The sequence below is a fragment of the Polypterus senegalus genome, chromosome 1 (genome assembly GCF_016835505.1).
Source record: "Polypterus senegalus isolate Bchr_013 chromosome 1, ASM1683550v1, whole genome shotgun sequence".
Classification (NCBI taxonomy): domain Eukaryota; kingdom Metazoa; phylum Chordata; class Cladistia; order Polypteriformes; family Polypteridae; genus Polypterus; species Polypterus senegalus.
The window spans coordinates 157970992-157993898 of NC_053154.1; the positions used below are offsets into that span (position 1 = coordinate 157970992).

At 41.6% G+C, this 22907-nt stretch overlaps 1 protein-coding gene across 3 annotated transcripts in view; it reads right to left on the reverse strand.

Annotated features, from left to right (window-relative positions):
- nadkb (NAD kinase b) overlaps window positions 1-22907 on the reverse strand; it is an 84147-nt gene that overhangs the window by 32227 nt on the left and 29013 nt on the right. For all 3 annotated transcript variants that reach the window (XM_039761146.1, XM_039761127.1, XM_039761138.1), the window contains exon 3: window positions 20083-20166. In XM_039761146.1, the coding sequence (XP_039617080.1) occupies window positions 20083-20166 (84 nt within the window). The remainder of the gene's footprint in view (window positions 1-20082; window positions 20167-22907) is intronic.

Genomic DNA, 22907 nt, shown 5'->3' on the forward strand with positions numbered 1-22907 from the left:
ACATACCAATATGCTCCTTAGTCATAATACCTGGCAATAACATGTGAATTTCCCCTTGGGATTAATAAAGTATCTATCTATCTATCTATCTATCTATCGAAATCAAGCATACAGCTAACTTATGATGCAACCCACCACTTTTACTGAAGATTACACAAAAATATCCTCAGAAGTTCAGAAGCACCATCTCTTTGACCAAACAGTGAAATTTGTAAGCTGGAATGTCAAAGGTCTCAATCACAATCTAAAGACCGAACTGAAATCGTCCTTGCATAAATCAAAGTCATCCAGACGATCTGTATCTGCATAATTAGATCTGGACCATCCTGTAGTATCAGATAGAGTACAGTAATCCCTCGCTATATCACGCTTTGACTTTCGCGGCTTCACTCTATCACAGATTTTATATGTAAGCATATCTAAATATAGAATGCAGATTTTTCGCTGCTTCGTGGGTTTCTGCGGACAATGGGTCTTTTTACTTCCGGTATATGCTTTCTCAGTTGGTTTGCCCAGTTGATTTCATACAAGGGACGCTATTGGCAGATGGCTGAGAAACTAACCAATCAGAGCACGCAGTTAAGTTCCTGTGTGCCGATTGGCTGAGCAACGGAGCGCTGAATTCGATTCTGCGGCGTTAACTAGGAAGTCTCGTCTCGCTCATTCAGCATTAACGTGTTTCGCTGTGTAAAGAGTTAACTTTTGTGCTCTTTTGTGTTTATCTTTGTGCATAGTCAAGCCCTTCATTATGGCTCCAAAACGATCTGGTCCTGCTACTGCTTCAGGGGCCGTGCCCAAGCGCCAACGGAAGATGCTAACGATTGCCGAAAAGGTAAAAGTTTTGGATATGTTGAAGGAAGGGAAAAGCTACACCGCTGTAGGACGCCATTACAGCATCAATGAGTCCACGATTCTTTTTATGTAAAAAGTAGGAAAAGAATATAAGATCTATGGCCGCAGTATCCTTTTAACCAGGGCGCAAAATGAGCTGTAAGTGGATGTAATAAGGTGATAGTCCGGATGGAATCTGCTTTAGGGATTTGGATTGAAGACTGCCGGAAGAAGAACAACGGCGGTGCTACACAGTCGCCTGAAAAGGCGCCTTTAAAAGAGCTTTAACACTCTCCTTTGTTGTGCAGTAAAACTAAACTCATCGTTATCGGACAAGTCGTCATGTCATTATTGGTGAGTAACCATAATTAATTTTCTACATACAGGACTTAGTACATGTACGTACGTTTAGTGTCACTGTACACACATTTACTGTATACAGTTCTTGCATTGTACGTATTTATTGCTGGTGGCCTGTCTATCGCAATGGCTGTAACATATGTGATATCGGAGATGCTCGATATCTTTATATACAGTAAAACCTAAATGTTATTTTAAACAGTGTGTTTACATACATAATTTCAATGAATCTATACTAATAAAAGGCAAAGCCCTAACTGACTGACTGACTGACTCATCACTAATTCTCCAACTGTGTAGGTAGAAGGCTGAAATTTGGCAGGCTCATTCCTTACAACTTACTTACAAAAAGTTGGGCAGGTTTAATTTTGAAATTCTACACGTAATGGTCATAAATGGAAGCTATTTTTCTCCATATAATGTAATGGAGCTCGATGGCCGTGGGGGGCGGAGTTTCACGTGACATCATCATGCCTCCCACGTAATCATTTGAACTGACTGTCAATGCATTACGTAGAAAACCAGGAAGAGCTCCAAAAAGCGCTGAAGAAAACATGCATTATACAATTGAGAAGGCAGCGAAACAATAAGAAGCGAGCGAGTGACACATACTGTACAAGCATATTCATGCCTGCAGCTACTTTTGAAACAAAGCATGGTGCAAAACTAAAGTTTAAATTAAGTTCATAGACAAGCTGCCGCTGGCATTTGTCATGCCCACGGCTAATGCGGGATACAAGTTTAATGAGAGGACGCAGGGTATAAACGACAGTTTTGATCACTTTCTAACTAAGTTCAAATTGCTGGTCAAAGGCTGTGCTTATGCAAATTCTGAGAGACTGTGTTTGTGGGGGGATTGACGTCATCCTCTCCCCCACCATTCACCTCATTTCGCTCTGAGCTGAGCTCCGCGGCTAACGCCGTCTTCCGAAGCAACTTCGTCACACTGCCACCAAATACTCACAGAAAAATCCACAAGTTAATACACACGCTGTCTCTAGAGTTTCTCCAAACTGAATCCTCCAGGCACTACTTACAAAAGGTTACATTGACAATCGTGTTACGTTATTTTTAGAAGGTTTCCTTTTTATTCTCGATTCATTTTACCCTCGCACCCCCTTGGTTTGGGAAGAAGTATGAAAAAAATATGAGGTTAACACAGAAAAACAGATCATCAATTCAAGCTTTATGTTTTGGTAAAGCCATACTCAGTGTAATCCTCCCATTTTATAATTTTTCCCACTAGCCACTAGCCATGATTAAATGAGCGGTAAAAAGTATATATATAAAACACTACTTCTCAGCTTTACTTGTAGCGGATTCCAAAAAGTTGGGACACTAAACAAATTGTGAATAAAAACTGAATGCAATGATGTGGAGATGGCAAATGTCAATATTTTATTTGTAATAGAGCGTAGATGACAGATCAAGCGTTTAGTCCGAGTAAATGTATCATTTTAAAGGAAAAATATGTTGATTCAAAATTTCACAGTGTCAACAAATCCCAAAAAAGTTGGGACAAGTAGCAATAAGAGGCTGGAAAAAGTAAATTTGAGCATAAGAAGAGCTGGAAGACCAATTAACACTAATTAGGTCAATTGGCAACATGATTGGGTATAAAAAGAGCTTCTCAGAGTGGCAGTGTCTCTCAGAAGCCAAGATGGGTAGAGGATCACCAATTCCCACAATGTTGCAGAAAGATAGTGGAGCAATATCAGAAAGGTGTTACCCAGCGAAAAATTGCAAAGACTTTGCATCTATCATCATCAACTGTGCATAACATCATCCGAAGATTCAGAGAATCTGGAACAATCTCTGTCGCGTAGGGTCAAGGCCGTAAAACCATACTGGATGCCCGTGATCTCCGGGCCCTTAAACGAAATTGCACCACAACCAGGAATGCTACTGTAAAGGAAATCACAGAATGGGCTCAGGAATACTTCCAGAAACCATTGTCAGTGAACACAATCCACCGTGCCATCCGCCGTTGCCAGCTGAAACTCTACAGTGCAAAGAAGAAGCCATTTCTAAGCAAGATCCACAAGCTCAGGCGTTTTCACTGGGCCAGGGATCATTTAAAATGGAGTGTGGCAAAATGGAAGACTGTTCTGTGGTCAGATGAGTCACGATTCGAAGTTCTTTTTGGAAATCTGGGGCGCCATGTCATCCGGACCAAAGAGGACAAGGACAACCCAAGTTGTTATCAACGCTCAGTTCAGAAGCCTGCATCTCTGATATGGGGTTGCATGAGTGTGTGTGGCATGGGCAGCTTGCATGTCTGGAAAGGCACCATCAATGCAGAAAAATATATTCAGGTTCTAGAACAACATATGCTCTCATCCAGGCGTCATCTCTTTCAGGGAAGACCCTGCATTTTTCAACAAGATAATGCCAGACCACATTCTGCATCAATCACAACATCATGGCTGCGTAGAAGAAGGATCCGGGTACTGAAATGGCCAGTCTGCAGTCCAGATCTTTCACCTATAGAGAACATTTGGGGCATCATAAAGAGGAAGGTGCGACAAAGAAGGCCCAAGACGATTGAACAGTTAGAGGCCTGTATTAGACAAGAATGGGAGAGCATTCCTATTTCTAAACTTGAGAAACTGGTCTCCTCGGTCCCCAGATGTCTGTTGAGTGTTGTAAGAAGGGGAGATGCCACACAGTGGTGAAAATGGCCTTGTCCCAACTTTTTTGGGATTTGTTGACACCATGAAATTCTGAATCAACATATTTTTCCCTTAAAATGATACATTTTCTCAGTTTAAACTTTTGTTCCGTGATTTATGTTCTATTCTGAATAAAATATTAGAAGTTGGCACCTCCACATCATTGCATTCAGTTTTTATTCACGATTTGTATAGTGTCCCAACTTTTTTGGAATCCGGTTTGTGTATATACATACATATACATATATCTCTCTCTCTCTATATATATATATATATATAGGAGAAGGAAAACTCTGATCCCAAACCTCCACTGCCTTGTGGCTAGACCCATTCATGGGGAAGGCTAGGGGAGTAAACCCGAAGACAAATCAGGAGTCGGAGTCCCTAAGGCAGTTTGCTATCTGCTTGTCTCATAGCTTTCTGGCAACTCCTGCGACACCTTGGATGCCAAGATGTATAGGCTATGCCTTTCCCTTGTAAACATCTGATGTGTGGAGAGAGGGGAACTGGTACATGGGCAACATCAGTCTCTCCTCAACATGCTGCCCAGGCTTGCGCCCTGGAGAGGACACTCCAGCTTAAGCTATTCAGCGTCGACAAAACACGGAAGGCAGCAGTCTACCGGTTATAAGCCACCTGCTCGATTGACGTAGAGCTGGCGCCAGGGGTTGCCTTCATCGGTGGGAGAGACTACCTTATCTCATTGGACAGCTACCGCCCGCCTCAAACTGGGCAGCCCCCAGTCAATAAGGTGTTGTCTCGTCACAGTCTGTCTGCCCTACTGGGTGCGTGGGGCTCAGGACATTAATATGGCCGACAAGCAGACTGTAAAGTAAGCACCAAGCCAAACAATAAAAACAAAATCAAACTACAAACAGAAAGAACGACACTTGAGAATTGGAACTTGGAACGTAAGAACAATGACACCAGGCCTGTCTGATAGTGTACAGGACATAAGTGATGCTCGCAAAACAGCAGTCATCAATAATGAGCTGGCAAGGCTGCATATTGACATCGCAGCCCTCCAGGAAACACGACTGCGGACTCTGGAAGCATAAAGGAGAAAGAATACACATTCTTCTGGCAGGGAAAGAAAGATGGCGAAGTCAGAGAACATGGTGTGGGCTTTGCAATAAACAACTCTCTATTAGATATGATTGAGCCATGCAAACCGGGCACAGAAAGGATAATGACACTTCGCCTTCTCACAAGTACAGGCTACGTAAATCTGATCAATGCCTATGCACCAACCATGCAAGCCAGCACGAAACTAAAGATCAGTTCTATGAGCTACTAAACAGTGCTGTTGCCGCAGTCCCTACTTCAGAACACCTCTACCTTTTGGGAGATTTCAATGCCGGTCGGCTCTGACCACGAATCCTGGCCAAGTGTGCTAGGTCACCATGGCATAGGGAAAATGAGCGAAAATGGCCAGAGATTACTCGAACTCTGCTGCTATCACAGCCTATGTGTGACAAACACCTACTTCCAGAACAAGGCATGTCACAAGACATCATGGAGACACCCAAGATCAAAACATTGGCATCAGCTGGACTTGATCATCACCAGGCAAATTTCTGAACAGCATCCACAACACCAGAGCTTACCATAGCGCTGATTGCGATACAGATCACTCCCTCGTTGCCTCAAGGATTAAGTTCGCCCAAGAGGCTCCACCTCTCCAAAAGAAATGTCAGCCAAAAATCAACACCTGCGGACCACCGACCTAATCAAGAACAAGGAATTTATAGAACAACTGGGGGAACTGCAGAATTGTGACCAAGAGCCAAATGCAGAGGACAGATGGAACTTACTCCGGAACACCATCTACAGAGCTGCCATCCTGGCGTATGGCAAAAGGAGCGCAAGAACACTGACTGGTTCGAGGCCAATGCTGCAGAGCTCGAGCCCGTCATTGGCGCTAAGAGAAGGGCACTGATCAACTATAAACCACGACCCAAGTCAGTACAACCTCCAAGACTTGAAGGCTGCCCGAAGAAAAGCCCAACAGACTGCTCGTCGCTGCGCAAGCGACTATTGGCTCCAGCTGGCAAGCAGCATTCAGCAAGCGTCAGACACTGGCGACACAAGAAACATGTACGAGGGCATCAAGCAAGCAACAGGCAAACCAATAAAGAAGACTGCACCCTTAAAGTCCAAATCAGGCGAGACCATCACAGACAAAGACAAACAAATGGGAAGGTGGGTGGAGCACTACCTGGAACTGTACTCCAAAGAAAACTCTGTCACTCAGACAGCGATGGACGCCATAGAAGACTTGTCAGTTCTGCAGGAGCTGGACACCGAACCTACCATGGATGAACTCAGCAAAGCCATTGATTGCTTGAAAAGCGGAAAATCACCGGGTGATGATGGTATTCCGACAGAGATTATCAAATGCGGAAAACCAGCTCTTCTCAGACCACTCCATGAGCTCCTCTGTATGTGTTGGAGGGAAGGCAAAGTTCCACAGGACATGCTAACGCCAAGATTGTCACTCTGTACAAGAACAAGGGAGACCATGCGACTGCAACAACTACAGGGGTATTTCACTGCTGAGCACGGTGGGCAAAGCCTTTGCCCAGCGTGATTTTGAAGCCTTCAGATCCTCGCGAATGTGTGTATCCCGAGTCACAATGCGGCTTTAGGCCAGAAAGATCCACAGTTGACATGATCTTCTCAGTACGCCAGCTTCAAGAGAAGTGCAGAGAACAGCAGATGCCATTATTCATCGCCTTCATAGATCTGACTAAAGCGTTCAACCTTGTAAGCAGGAGCGGCCTGTTTCGGTTACTAAAGAAGATCGGTTGTCCACCTCAGCTGCTCAGCATTATAACCTCTTTCCACGACAACACGCAGGGAGTGGTCAGTTACGACGGGGACAGTTCAGAACCCTTCACAATCAAAAGTGGCGTCAAGCAGGGCTGTGTCCTAGCACCTACTTTATTCAACATTTTCTTCTCAATGCTGCTAAACTTTGCTTTCAAGGGCTCTGCGAGGGTGTTTACCTACACACTAGGAGTGACGGAAAGCTGCTGAATATGGCCCGCTAAGAGCAAAGACCAAGATTCGCACTGTCCTTGTCAGGGACATGCTGTTTGCTGATGGCGCTGCCCTAATGTCACATACAGAGGAACACCTCCAGCAGCTAATGGACCGCTTTGCCCAGGCATGCAGGGATTTGGATTGACAATCAGCATCAAGAAGACCAACGTCATGGGTCAAGACATCTCTGCTCCACCCTCTATCACCATCGACAATGAAGTGCTGGAGACCACCGATAAATACATATACCTGGGCTCCACTATTACCAGCAACTTGTCTCTCGACAACGAGATTAACAAGAGCATATATATATATATATATATATATATATATATATATATATATATATATATATATATATATATACACATACACTATATATATATAGAAAACACATCAGATCTCAATGGGAAAAAGAAATCCTCCTGGATATCTATACTGATATAGACTGGTTAATGTGTTAGGAACTAAAGGATGCCACATCGTTTGATGGAAATGAAAACGATGAACCTACAGAGCCCTGATTTCAAAGACGCCCCAAAAATCAGAGTGAAAATATTATGTGGCAGGCTAGTCCATTTTGTCAAAATTTAATTGCAGCAACTCAAAATTGTATGCAGCACTTTGTATGGCCCTGTGTTCTTGTATACATGCGGACAACATCGGTGCATGCTTCTAATGAGATGACAGATGGTGTTGTGGGGATCTCCTCCCAGATCTGGACCAGGGCATCACTGAGCTTCTGGACAGTCTGAGGTGCAACCTGGTGGCATTGGATGGACCAAAACATAATGTCCCAGAGGTGTTCTATTGGATTTAGGTCAGGAAAGTGTGGTGGCCAGTCAATGGTATCAATTCCTTCATCCTCCAGAACTGCCTGCATACTCTCACCACATGAGGCCAGGAATTGTCGTGCACCAGGAGCCACTGTACCAGCATAGGGTCTGACAATGGGTCCAAGGATTTCATCCTGATACCTAATGGCAGCCAAGGTGCCTTTGTCAAGCCTATAGCGGTCTGTGTGACCCTCCATGGATATGCCTCCCCAGACAATCATTAACCCACCACCAAACTGCTCATGCTGAATGATGTTACAGGCAGCATAATGTTCTCCATGGCTTCTCCAGACCCTTTCACTTCTGTCACGTGCTCAGGGTGAACCTGCTCTCATCTGTAAAAAGCACAGGACACCAGTGGTGCATCTGCCAATTCTGGTATTCTATGGCGAATGCCAATCGAGCTGCATGCTGCTGGGCAGTGAGCTCAGGGCCCATTAGAGGACATGGGGCCCTTGGGTCACCCTCATGAAGTCTTTCTGGTTGTTTGGTCAGAGACATTCACACCAGTGGCCTGCTGGAGGTCATTTTGTAGGGCTCTGGCAGTGCTCATCCTGTTCCTCCTTGCCCAAAGGAGCAGATACTGGTCCTGCTGATGGGTTATGGACCTTCTATGGCCCTCTCCAGCTCTCCTAGAGTAACTGCTTGTCTCCTAGAATCTCCTCCATGCCCTTGAGACTGTGTAGGGAGACACAGCAAACCTTCTGGCAATGACACGTATTGATGTGCCATCCTGGAGAAGTTGGACTACCTGTGCAACATCTGTAGGGTCCAGGTATTGCCTCATGCTACCAGTAGTGACACTGACTGTAGCCAAATGCAAAACTAGTGAAGAAACAGTCAGAAAAGATGAGGAGGGAAAAATGTCAGTGGCCTCCACCTGTTAAACCATTCCTGTTTTGGGGTCATCTCATTGTTGCCCCTCTAGTGCATCTGTTGTTAATTTCATTAACACCACAGCAGCTGAAACTGATTAACAACCCCTCTGCTACTTAACTGACCAGATTAATATCCCATAACTTTCATTGACTTTATGCTATACTCTGATTAAAAAGTGTTCCTTTAATTCTTTTGAGCAGTATATATATATATATATATATATGTGTATATATATGTATGTATGTGATCCTGAAGGGCAATAAGTCATAGTGATGAGTAATTTATTCAAATCTAAAGTAATTTTCCTAAATATCTATACACTTAATGTGAATGATAGCGATTTTATACAAAATGTATTTGGATTGAATCCCTAAACGAAAACTCATAAAATTAAAATGGCTGAGATTTTGTTTTAAATCCAGACCTAGATAGGTCTTCAGCTACAGTGGCGATAACATCTAATACTGCATCACAAAAACCAATCACACAATTTGTAATTGATCATAACTTATTAGACCCATTGAGATTCTTAAATCCAAACTCTAGAGAATATTCCTCCTCCTCACCAGTACAGAATAGTCACTCAAGAATTGAATATTTCTTTATCGATATTAATTTATTACCCACTATCAAATCTTGCAAGTATGACCCTATCGTTATATTCAATCATACCCCACTAATCTTGGAACTTGAATCACTATGCCCTACACACTCATTTTGTAGCTGGCATCTTAACCCCCTATCATTAACAGACGTGAACTTTACAGAATTCACCTCCAAACAAATGTAATTATTTTTCTGAGACAAGCACATCCTCAGAGATCTCTGCAGGAATACACTGGGAAACTCTGAAGGCATTTTTTTTTTTTTAAGAGGACAGATTATTTCATATCTTGCCCCTAAAAATAAATTGGAGACCAAGAAGGCATCAGAGTTAATCAGAAAAATTACCAGAATAGATCAACAATGCGCCAGGTCTCCAAATGAAGCACTTTATAGGGAAAGACAAGTTTTGTAATCGAATTTAAACTCTTGACAACAAAAGAAACAGAACAACTCATCTTTAAATTGCAACATCATTACAATAAACACAGAGAAAAGACTAATAAGATCTTAGCTCAACAAATCCAAAAACAGGAAGTTTGCAACACAGTAACAGAAATTACCACAGATGGAGATAAAATCATTGACCATAAAAATATAACCCACACATTTAAGGAGTACTATACCTCCTTATATTCTATTCAGTTTAACAAAGACACAATCTAATGAGTTTTTTCATGCATTACAAATACCACAGCTAGATACTCTTAGTCCAGGGGAACTGGACAAACCTCTGACACTCTCAGAATTACTGGATGCTCTAAACTAAGTATCCAGCAACAGGCCCCAATGGCTTCTCAGTGGAATTTTATAAATTTTCAAGTTAGCTCCACTATTATTAGCAAAATTTTGTAGGAGCTAGAGACAACAAAATTCTACCTCAAACTTTTTGCCAAGCATTAAATTACCATCTTTTCCAAAGAAAAATAAGGAATTATTACAATGTGCATCATAAAGAAGGACAAATAAAGTGCTTCCTTCTGTAATATCATATACCAGACCAGATTTATTAAAGGCAGATACTTAGCTTCTAATCTTTGACATTTGTTTAATGTAATATACTCCCCCAGAGATCTTACTATTATTGTACACAAATAAAGCATTTGACATGGTCAAATGTGAACACCTATTCACCAAATTGCACAAAATTTGGGTTTAGCCTACATATACATGTATCAAACTACTTTATACCAGCCCAGAAGCCTCTGTCTGTATTAACTTTATCTCAAACTACTTCAAACTAGAACGTATTATGGCTCATTTATACTTCATGCTCAGAATGCATACATACACGCATTGTGGCTACCACATGTTCCAAGCGTTCATTTGATGCATCCTCTGAGCATGTCCTCAGAAATTAACGTGACGCGTGCGCGTGTTGCAATACCAGCAAAAAGTCGGGGGTCACAGTGTGAAAAAAGTCGGAATGTGACATCAAGGTCTCTGTTTACAAACTACATGTAACAGAAAGCCGCTATGCAGATCATCCAGGATTGATGTGTGTGCTTTGATGTTTGATGTATGGTTCAATGTGGTGAAGCAAAATGCCAACATACAAATGCATTCGTGGTACTTTTATATTCAAGCGTTGCATATTCCCCAACGCAATGACACATGATACATTTTAAAAGTCTCACATACCATCTTCTGTGCCGTCTTAGCTTTTTTTTTTTTTGCACCTTCACAACAGCATCAGAATGTACAACAGCGTATTTGAGCCACACAGAAAAAAATTAAGGGCATGGTGAAAAGGTCTATTTTGTGATTAAAGTGGAAATTTCTGCTTTAACCTCGAAATGTCCACTTTAACCTTGTAGTTTTTTCCGGCGCCGCATCCAAGTGGCAGCCTTTCCAGCAGCTCCGTATATGACTATCTTTTTACCTTTTTATCTCTATTTTTCTCTATTTCACTGATCACTTCTACCACTTTCTTTTATGTGGAATTGCTCACTGGACACTTTTTACTATTTTACTATTTGACATGGATTTTTACACTCCGAGAATCGCCTATTCAAGTAGTCAGCTTAAAGCACTGAGAAGAAATGCTTATGCCGGTGTGGTTCCTTATTTACCTGACGAGGTAAGAAGGCGATATCGGGCAGCCGAGCGCGCAAAGATAAAAGATAAGATTAAATCGAGACAACTTGAGAGAAAATGGCGTTATAAACCGTCTGTGCCTTCTGTGATCCTGGGAAATGTAAACTCACTACCAAATAAGATCGACGGACTGGCTGTGCTGGTAAAAAATGTCAGAGCCTACAGAGAATGCAGCTTGCTGTGTTTTAGTGAAACGTGGCTAACGTCTACCATCCCAGATGCTAACGTGGAGCTACCGGGTTTAGCACAGTTAGAGCGGACAGAGACGCAAGTACCTGTGGAAAGAAGAAAGGAGGAGGACTCGCTCTCTATGTCAATACAAAGTGGTGCAACTCAGGACATGTAAACGTTAAAATCTCCACTTGCTGCAGGGACATCGAACTGTTGGCCGTAAGTCTGCGCCCTATTACTTGCCCAGAGAGTTTGGACACGTGATTGCTGTTATTGTTTACATCCCCTCAAGCGAGCGAGATGGCGAGTGACATCATCCATTCCGCAGTTGCTAAGTTACAAACGCAGCACCCTGAGGCACTTGTGCTAATCGCTGGAGACTTTAACCATGTAACGCTGGACAAAACATTACCTGCCTTCTCCCAGTATGTGGATTGTAACACTCGGGAAACAGGACTATCGACCTACTGTATGCAAGCGTTAAAGGCGCATACAGCGCCACCCGCTGCCTCGCTTGGGAAAGCAGATCATAACCTGGTTCTGCTTCAGCCTCAATACAAACCAAGAGTGAGGCGCTACCTACAACTACACGCTCATTCAGGAAGTGGTCCCTGAGGCAGAGCAGGCTCTGAGAGACTGCTTTGGAACTACAGACTGGGATATATTGCTTGGGTCACATAGTGAGAACATTGAAGAGGCTGTTGAATGCACAACTGATTACATCAACTTCTGTATGGACATTGTAGTTCCAGTAAGAACAGTATGCTGCTATGCTAACAACAAGCCATGGATTACAAGTGACATCAAGGGCCTTTTGAACCAGAAGAAAAGGGCTTTTAAAGGTGGTGATCAGCATGAGCTCAAGTGCGTGCAGAAGGAACTCGAGTCCAGCTCAGGGCGAAAAGAGCAGTACAGGAGAAAGCTGGAGCAGAAGTTGCAGAACAACAGCATGAAGGAAGTGTGGGATGGGATGAAGATTATCACTGGCTGCAGCTCAAGCGGGTGCCGCCATCGAGACAGGCGTGGAGAGAGCAAACCAAATGAACAACTTCTTTAATAGGTTTGATCACAGTAACCCACTCTCACCTCGAGTACTGCATCCTCCAACCATCCTTCTGCTGATACCAGCATAGGTGAGACATCCCCACCCACAATTACAGCAGCCCAGGTGAGCAGAGAGCTGAAAAGACTTTGTGCCAGCAAAGCAGCGGGTCCAGATGGTGTATCGCCACGACTGCTGAAGGCCTGTGCGTTGGAACTGGGGAGTCCTCTACAGCGCATCTTCAACCTGAGCCTGGAACAGGGAGAGTCCCAAGGCTTTGGAAAACATCTTGTATCACCCTGTCCCAAAGGTATCACGTCCTAGTGAGCTGAATGACTTCCGGCCTGTTGCTCTGGCGTCACATCTGATGAAGACCATGGAGCGGCTGCTGCTTCACCACCTGAGGCCACAGGTCCGCCACGCCCTCGACCCTCTGCAGTTCGCATACCAGGAGAAGGTGGGAGCGGAGGATGCCATCATCTATATGCTACACGATCCCTCTCCCACCTGGACAGAGGCAGTGGTGCTGTAAGAATTATGTTTTGGACTTCTCTAGCGCCTTCAACACCATCCAACCTCTGCTCCTTAGAGACAAGCTGACTGAGATGGGAGTAGACTCACACCTGGTGGCATGGATTGTGGACTATCTTACAGACAGACCTCAATATGTGCGTCTTGGGAACTGCAGGTCTGACATTGTGTTCAGCAATACAGGGCGCGCGGGGACTGTACTTTCTCGGTCCTGTTCAATCTATATACATCAGACTTCCAATATGACTCGAGTCCTGCCACGTGCAAAAGTTAGCTGATGACACTGCTATTGTGGGCTGCATCAGGGTGGGCAGGAGGAGGAGTACAGAAAGTTAATCAAAGACTTTGTTAAATGGTGCGACTCAAACCACTTACACCTTAACACCAGCAAGACCAAGGAGCTGGTGGTGGATTTTAGGAGGCCCAGGCCCCTCATGGACCCTGTGATCATCAGAGGTGACTGTGTGCAGAGGGTGCAGACCTATAAATATCTGGGAGTGCAGCTGGATGACAAATTGGACTGGACTGCCAATACTGATGCTCTATGAAGAAAGGTCAGAGCAGACTATACTTTCTGAGAAGGTTGGCATCCTTCAACATATGCAGTAAGATGCTGCAGATGTTCTACCAGACAGTTGTGGCGAGTGCCCTCTTCTACGCGGTGGTGTGCTGGGGTGGCAGCATAAAGATGAAAGACGCCTCACGCCTGGACAAACTTGTTAAGAAGGCAGGCTCTATTGTAGGATTAAAGTTGGACAGTTTAACATCTGTGGCAGAGCGACGGGCACTAAGCAAACTCCTGTCAATCATGAATAATCCACTGCATCCACTTAACAGTGTCATCTCCAGGCAGAGGAGTAGCTTCAGTGACAGACTTTTGTCACTGTCCTGCTCCACTGACAGACTGAGGAGATCGTTCCTCCCCACACTATGCGACTCTTCAATTCCACCCGGGGGAGTAAATGCTAACATTAATTATTTTTATTTTTTTTTTTCATTTTTATTAGTATTTAATTTAATATTGTTTCTTTGTATCAGTATACTGCTGCTGGATTATGTGAATTTCCCCTTGGGATTAATAAAGTATCTATCTATCTAGTTTACTTTATCATTAAAGTAGACCATAGTAAACGTCATCTTAAAACCGACTTCTGGGGCTTCCTCCTGAACTGACAGCAGCAATCGCCACACACAGTACACATTACATTTATGATATTCCGGCTCTCTGCACATTTAGAATTCTTAGATGTATACTGGATATCATTTTCATGATGAAAAGAATTATACTGTAAAGTATGTACATTTTACAGAAAAGTTGTTAACTTTCATTTCCTGGTGGGTTTCTACAGTGTGCTCCAGTTTCCTTCCAGATATGGATTGGGGACACGGGGACACTAAAATGACACTAGAGCAGGGGTCCTCAATCACAGTCCTGGAGGGACGCAGTAGCTGCAGGTTTTTATTCTAACCTGGTTGCTTAATTAGAAAGCAATTCTTGCCAATAATTTAATTTCATGGCTTGTTAATGCTTTAACTCTGCTATGTCAGGTAATTATCATATGCTGGATTTTCTTCCCCTTTCAAAGGATATCATCCAAATATTTTGAAGTCTAAAAACAGACAAGTTGTTCTCAGTCCTTCACTTTTTTCTCTTCAGTTTCCTTCCAAGCATTTAATTAAACCCAATAGTGCATGATAAATACGCACAGGTTTAAATGGTAACAAGTTAAATGGAGAAATGCTGGTCTCTTTTGTCATTTGCATGTTATTGCTAATTAGGAGCAAATAAAAACTAAGACTACAGCTGTTTTAAGACTAAAATAAGCCATAAGGGCTCAAAATCTTAACAAGTGAGACAACTAAAGCGAAGCAGAAGTGTTACTTAAGCAATAAGTACTTCTTAAGCAAATGGGTTGGAGCAAAACACTGCAGCCACTGCGGCCATCCAGGACTGTGATTGAGGACCCCTGCGCTAGTGTATGTGTGTGCTTGGGTTCACCTTGCGATGAGCTGATGCCCCTTCCAGGGATTTTGTGGCTTTCTTGCGCCCGATGCTTGCTGGAATGGGCACAACCCTGGATTGATGGAAGTTATCATTAAACATCCTTTTAGGAGATATTGTGGCAAGGTGTCCTCTGAATTTAATGGATGTTTCAAGCAATTCACAACACAGCAAAGCCAAACGTTTTCTCACTGTGATATCTTGCACTGCCACCTGTTGAAATCTTGCAGATTTACGTAAAGTACATGGCGCACGTATAAAAAGTACAACGCTTGCGCAGCAGTAGCGTTTGCTGGAGCATGCGTCGCATGAAGTATAAACCTGGCCTTACTCAACAACACGATGCCCTCTGTCACCACTATTTTTTGCGACTGCAATTGAGCCATTATCCATTCAGTTTTGAAATGCATTGGATATAAAGGGGATTACCAGAGGACATATAATATGGTACTGTATATATCAGGATAGATAGACACAGACAGACAGACATTCCTATAATCCTCCAACTGCCCACTCCTGATGCAGCCCACGATAGCAGTGTCTTCAGCAAACTTCTGCACGTGGCAGGACTCCGAGTTGTATTAGAAGTCCGATATATATAGGCTGAACAGGACCAGAGAAAGCACAGTCCCCTGCGGCGCTCCCGTGTTGCTGACCACAATATCAGACCTGCAGTTCCCGAGATGCACATACTAAGGTCTGTCTGTAAGATAGTCCATGATCCATGCCACCAGGTATGAATCTACTCCGATCTCTGTCAGCTTGTCACTAAGGAGCAGATATTGGATGGTGTTGAAGGTGCTAGAGAAGTCCAGAAACATAATTCTTACAGCACCACTGCCTCAGTCCAAGTGGGAGAGGGATCGGTGTAACATAGAGATGATGGCATCCTTTGCTCCCACCTTCTCCTGGTATGCAAACTGTAGAGGGTCGAGGGTGTGGTGGACCTGTGGCCTCAGGTGGTGAAGCAGCACATGTGACGTCAGAGCGACAGGCCGGAACTCATTCAGCTCACTAGGACGTGATACCTTTGAGACTGGGGTGATGCAAGATGTTTTCCAAAGCTACAGGACTCTCCCCTGTTCCAGGCTCGGGTTGAAGATGTGCTGTAGAGGACTCCCCAGTTCCAGCGCACAGGCCTTCAGCAGTCGTGGTGATACTCCATCTGGACCCACTGCTTTGCTGGCACAAAGTCTCCTCAGCTCTCTGCTTACATGGGCTGCTGTAATTGTGGGTGGGGGGAAACTTTCTCCTATGCTGGCATCAGCAGAATGATGGGTGGAGGGTGCAGTACTCCGAGGTCACCGTGGGTTTGGGTGGTCAAACCTGTTAAAGAAGTTGTTCATTTGGTTTGCTCTCTCCACGTCTCTCTCGATGGTGGCACCCCGCTTCGAGCTGCAGCCAGTGATGATCTTCATTCCAACCCATACTTCCTTCATGCCGTTATTCTGCAACTTCTGCTCTAGCTTTCTCCTGTATTGCTCCTTCGCTTCCCTGAGCTGGACTTTGAGTTCCTTCTGCACGCGCTTGAGCTCATGCTGATCACCGCCTTTACAAACCCTTTTCTTCTGGTTCAAAAGGCCCTTGATGTCACTTGTAATCCATGGCTTTTTGTTAGCATAGCAGCGTACTGTTCTTACTGGAACTACAATGTCCATACAAAAGTTGATGTAGTCAGTAGTGTAGTCAACAACCTCCTCAATGTTCTCACTATATGATCCCTGGAGGATATCCTTAAAGTTTTTGCAACATCCTTACTAGTTACTCCTTAATGCACTAGCAGAATTTCAAAAGATATCTGAACTCAAAATCAATTTAAATAAAAGTGTGATTTTTCCAGTGAACTCTCCAGCACACAATAATAGACTGGAAATCGATCAGTTTATTTACATTTATAAAAAGTTTTTTTTCAACACTATTTTGTGATCAGCATGGAAAAAAATTAAACAAGATACAGTACTGTCAAGATGAACATCTTTCCCAAGCTTCTTTTTCTACTTCACAGCATCCCTATATATACTAAAAATTGTTAACTTTAAAAAAAACAGTTTTTAATGATAACATAATTTATTTGGAATTAGAGATATCCATGCATTCAAAAGGCAACTTTACAAAGACCTAAAGCAGAAAGTGGCAGTATTTACAGTGCATCTGGAAAGTATTCACAGCGCATCACTTTTTCCTCATTTTGTTACAGCCTTATTCCAAAATGGATTAAATTCATTTTTTCCCTCAGAATTCTACACACAACACCCCATTAATGACAACGTGAAAAAAGTTTACTTGAGATTTTTGCAAATTTATTAAAAATAAAAAAATGAGAAATCACATGTACATAAGTATTCACAGCCTTTGCTCAATACTTTGTCGATGCACCTTTGGCAGCAATTGCAGCCTCAAGTCTTTTTGAATATGATGCCACAAGCTTGGCACACCTATCCTTGGCCAGTTTCACCCATTCCTTTTTGCAGCACCACTCAAGCTCCATCAGGTTGGATGGGAAGCGTCGGTGCACTGCCATTTTAAGATCTCTCCAGAGATGTTCAATCGGATTCAAATTTGGGCTCTGGCTGGGCCACTCAAGGACATTCACAGAGTTGTCCTGAAGCAACTCCTTTTATATCATGGCTGTGTCCTGCTGAAAGATGAACTGTCGCCCCAGTCTGAGGTCAACAGTGCTCTGGAGCAGGTTTTCATCCAGGATGTGTCTGTACATTGCTGCAGTCATCTTTCCCTTTATCCGGACTAGTCTCCCAGTTCCTGCCACTGAAAAACATCCCCACAGCATGATGCTGCTACCACCATGCTTCAGTGTAGGGATGGTATTGGCCTGGTGATCAGTGGTGCTTGGTTTCCTCCAAACGTAACACCAGGCATTCACACCAAAGAGTTCAATCTTTGTCTCATCAGACCAGAGAATTTTGTTTCTCATGGTCTGAGAGTCCTTCAGGTGCCTTTTGGCAAACTCCAGGCGGGCTGCCATGTGCCTTTTACTAAGGAGTGGCTTCTGTCTGGCCACTCTACCATACAGGCCTGATTGGTGGATTGCTGCAGAGATGGTTGTCCTTCTGCAAGGTTCTCCTCTCTCCACAGAGGACCTCTGGAACTCTGACAGAGTGACCATCGGGTTCTTGGTCACCTCCCTGACTAAGGCCCTTCTCCCCCGATTGCTCAGTTTAGATGGCCGGCCAGCTCCAGGAAGAGTCCTGGCGGTTTCGAACTTCTTCTACTTGCGGATGTTGGAGGCCACTGTGCTCACTGGGACCTTCAAAGCAGCAGAAATTTTTCTGTAACCTTCCCCAGATTTGTGCCACGAGGCAATCCTGTCCTGGAGGTCTAAAGACAATTCCTTTGACTTCATGCTAGGGTTGTGCTCTAACATGAACTGTCATCTGTGGGACCTTATATAGACAGGTGTGTGCCTTTCTAAATCATGTCGAATCAACTGAATTTACCACAGGTGGACTCCAATTAAGCTGCAGAAACATCTCAAGGATGATCAGGGGAAACAGGATGCACCTGAGCTCAATTTTGAGCTTCATGGCAAAGGCTGTGAATACTTACAGTATGCACATGTGCTTTCTCAATTTTTTTATTTTTAATAAATTTGCAAAAACCTCAAGTATTCTTTTTTCACGTTGTCATTGTGGGGTGTTGTGTGTAGAATTCTAAGAAAAAAATGAATTTAATCCATTTTGGAATAAGGCTGTAACATAAAATGTGGAAAAAGTGATGCACTGTGAATACTTTCCGGATGCACTGTAATCTTTGGCAAACATCCAGGATTAAAAACACTTTGACAATTATATACAGATGGTGTCTTTGTATCTTATAAACAACTACACTTCAAATTTAACTTCCAAGCAACACCATTTTTCCACTACTTTCAAAGGAGAAACTCTGATAAGCTAACCAATTTCCCACACCTGCCACCCACTTTTTACTCCAGAAGAAATACGGAACAGTCTTGAAGACTCAAACACCATCTCAATAATATTTATATGAAAAACAAATTCAAGTCTCTTCCTTTCAAAGATCCAAGGGTACAGTGGGAAAAAGATCTTATCACTTAATATCTCAAAAAAGGAGCAAGAAGCAGCAATGCACAGAACACACTAGTTACACATATGCAAAGCATTCAATCATCAACTTAAAATCATTCATTGATCACATTTATCTCGTTTAAAATTGTCCAAAATACATCCAGGGCAAGACCCAACCTGTGAATGTTGCAATCTAGCTCCAGCCTCACTGAGCCATATGTTTTGGGTGTGCACCAAATTAACATCTAACTAATTTAAACTAATTCTCACTTATATGATCTGTTCAAAACTTTAAAATAAGGCAAAATCTAATTAATAACATTTTAGAATAAGCATTTATAATCAGAGAAAGGACATTCTCCCTTCTTTGTTGTCTTTAAAGTTTTGCCCTTGCTGTTGGCTCTCCTCTCTCTCAGGAGTGGGTCGAATTCTGTTTTGCTAACCTCAACTTGATTATATGTAATATTATCTTCTTTGTTGTACAAGTTAGACTTGATTGTATATAATTTTATTTTCTTCAAATAAAATAAAAAATAAAAAATTGTGTAACCTTTAGATGAGCAAATTCATTTCCAAGAAAATACAGTTCCTATTTTGACATACTGCCCTGTTCTTTTTGTTTTACTACCTGACTGATTATTTTATAATAGTACCAGCATGTATTCTCTTCATGCATGAAATAACTTATTTTCAAAAACAGTCTACAGGACTATTTTGTCTTGTCAATTATATTGAGGCAAGCTTTTATAATCTCTTATCATGATGTGCTCTGTAAAAGGCTCTATTAAAATAAGCTGGCTTAGAAAAAAATGTTATGTAAATAACATGTTTATAGACAGTAAAGTATATAAAAAAAGTTTACACAAGTAAACTTTTTTAAAACAGACTGATTGGTATTATGACAATTACAATATGGCCAAGCATATTTTATAGACATAGATGCACCAAAAAAGAAAAAAAAAATACTTACATAACCGAAGTAGGATTAGGCAGCATGCAGGCTTTGGGCCCAAAGTGTGTTGCTGGACATGGTCCATGAAGGAAACGTGGATGTCTTTAAAAAAAAAAAAGAAAAAAAAGTGTGACTTCTGGACTTATTAAAACTTCTTTTTTACTTTACTGCTATAAAGATCAATTTTAATCGAATCTGATTTCTATTAACAATTCAAAGACCTAAAAAGTGTATGAAAAGTACCCTGACTGTATGACAAATAAGACAAACAGATCTAAGAAATGTTCCAATTGTTTAATATTTTCCCCTTTGAATGTACTGCACCAAGAACTGAAGGATGTTCAACACCATTGAAATGGTTTTGTACACTCCCCAGAATTGTTCTTTGATGTACAGTAAGCAGATCTCTGACCTACTTAGAATGCTCTTTTCTATTCTTTTTGAAGCTTCCTTTCCTCAACCTATGCCATACTGAAGAACCTTAAAAATAAAAGATATTATTCTCACAGATGAATATAAAGCAGGTGATTCACTATAACTCCTCTAAGTTTAGAGTGCATAAACATTGTATAACCTGTTGAGATAACACATTACAGTCCACCTGTGTGAAATGTCACTGACAAGTGGAATAGGGAACAACATTTAATCTTACAATTTCTGCTTTTTATTTTGTACAATACTTTTTTGACAATCTCCATTTGAATTTGCATGGTATATAAAGTATGAAAAAAAAAAAAAAAACTAACAAACAATATCAAAGTCAAAATCTAAGTGAACCAAATGTAAAAAAAAGTTTAGAATTATTTTTCCAAGGTACTGTTTAAAAAATAAATGATAACATTAAAATTTACCAATACTAAAGTAACAATTTCTCAATCAGGGATTATATACAGAAACAGATGGTCAGCTGATCACTAATAACTGTGCGTAACCAATTAATACAACTCAATTTCTAAACATTGGAATTGAATCAATATATGTTCTAATCATAAAGCAATACTTTACCAGTCTAAACATTTGCAAAACTAATGTCACTCATTTCAAATGTGCTCATTAGCAAGTTACTTAAAAACTGAATTTTAAAGGAGTAAGAAATGTTTATGCGTTGCAAAATTATAATCCTTTAGAAAATCATGGCTTGTTCTGCTTTAGAAAATCTTGGTTTATTTAAGATGAACAAGCCAAAAAGACTAAATTTCCTTATCATGACAGTGGTCAATACTTCATTATTACTTAAGTAAGAGCTTTTATAGCTAGTTTAATAATACACACAAACTATTTCTAATTAAAACACCATTAATAATTTTACCATTGTTTGCTGCAAAATTACACTAAAATTGATAATAAAGGCTTCTTCCTAGATGTTAATTTCTAAATAATATCTACCTGTACATTTTCTTTACAACCCAATACACTTTCAAAGTATATAAACCTTGTTCTACATTTTTCTGTCTTTTTAGGCCTCTTGCTAGTACCTTTTCATCTTGTCATTGTTCTTTGACAGGTGTGCATGTATTAGTTGGCTAGTCCAACAAAACCTTAATTCCAGCCAAATGCCTGACAAAGTTGATCATTTAAACAAGCTTTGAACATGGCTGGTATTGAGGACATTATATGAAAACATGACCAGTTTGCAATGTCTTTCAGACAGAGTAAATAAATTATAAAAATTTAAATGGTCCCTTATATCATGCAACATCTCACTTGGACCAGGCCAATTACTTGCTGCCATACTTTACCTTCATTTTTAAACATACCAAAGGGGTTCTGAGGATGGTGACCTAATAAAGGATGAATCTGCAACATACAATAACTGTAACTTAATTTTAAGTAATTATTTTAGTCCCATCTTGGGGACATTTACTGCATCTTATTTGCATTTGGATCATTGTTGGTATAGTTCTGATTTCATATAAGCATTGCAAAGACTAACAACTGGATGGTGTATTGTATTAAGTAGAAGTGAAGACGTTGCTATGTTACACTGGTACGCCACCAAATACATCTGAACAGATGTGCAGTGCTTCAGAATATGCACGTCCTAGGTTACACTTTTCACAGATACTCTTTACAGACATTCTGCTCCAAATATGAAATTAATTCCTTTGTTTTTAAATGCCTAATACAGTCACCTAAAGCACCGATTTTCATTGTTTTTCCCCAGGAACAATATGTGGCTGCAGTTTTTTGTCCAGAATCATGGAGTCATTTTATACGGAAGCATATTAGGGCCACGGTGAGAAAAAAAAATTACGGACAGAGTGAAGAAAAAAAAAAAATCTAAATGTCGAGATTAAAGTCGACATGTTGACTTTATTCTTGTAGTTTATTTTGTCAGTAGAATGTCGCAAACTAAACCTCATCTTAAAATGAATGTTTAATTTATTACATTTTCTCAAACTCCATCATAAAATTAATGTAGCAGAATAAATGATTTATATTAAGTGTTCACCAACCCAGTTGTTAATCTTTATGCACTTCTTAAACTGACTTCCTCATGCACCGAGATGCTTTAAATGTTTTAAACCATGTGGGGTACAGTGGCGTGGTGGTTGCACTGCTGCCTCGCAGCAAGGGAGTCCCGGGTGTTCCCTGTCTTGAGTTTGCAGGTTTTTCTGGTGGGTTTACTCGGCGTGCTTCAGTTTCCTTTCAAAGACATGTAGGATGTGGGGTTTTGCTATGTATTATTGACCCTGCTACTATATGTGTTGCACGTATTCACCCTGTGATGTGCTGGCGCCCCATTCAGGATTTACTCCAGACTGTCACACGATGCTTGCTGGGATGGGCCCAACCCTGAATGGATGGCGTAATTAAACATGTATAACAAAGATTTTTTTTTT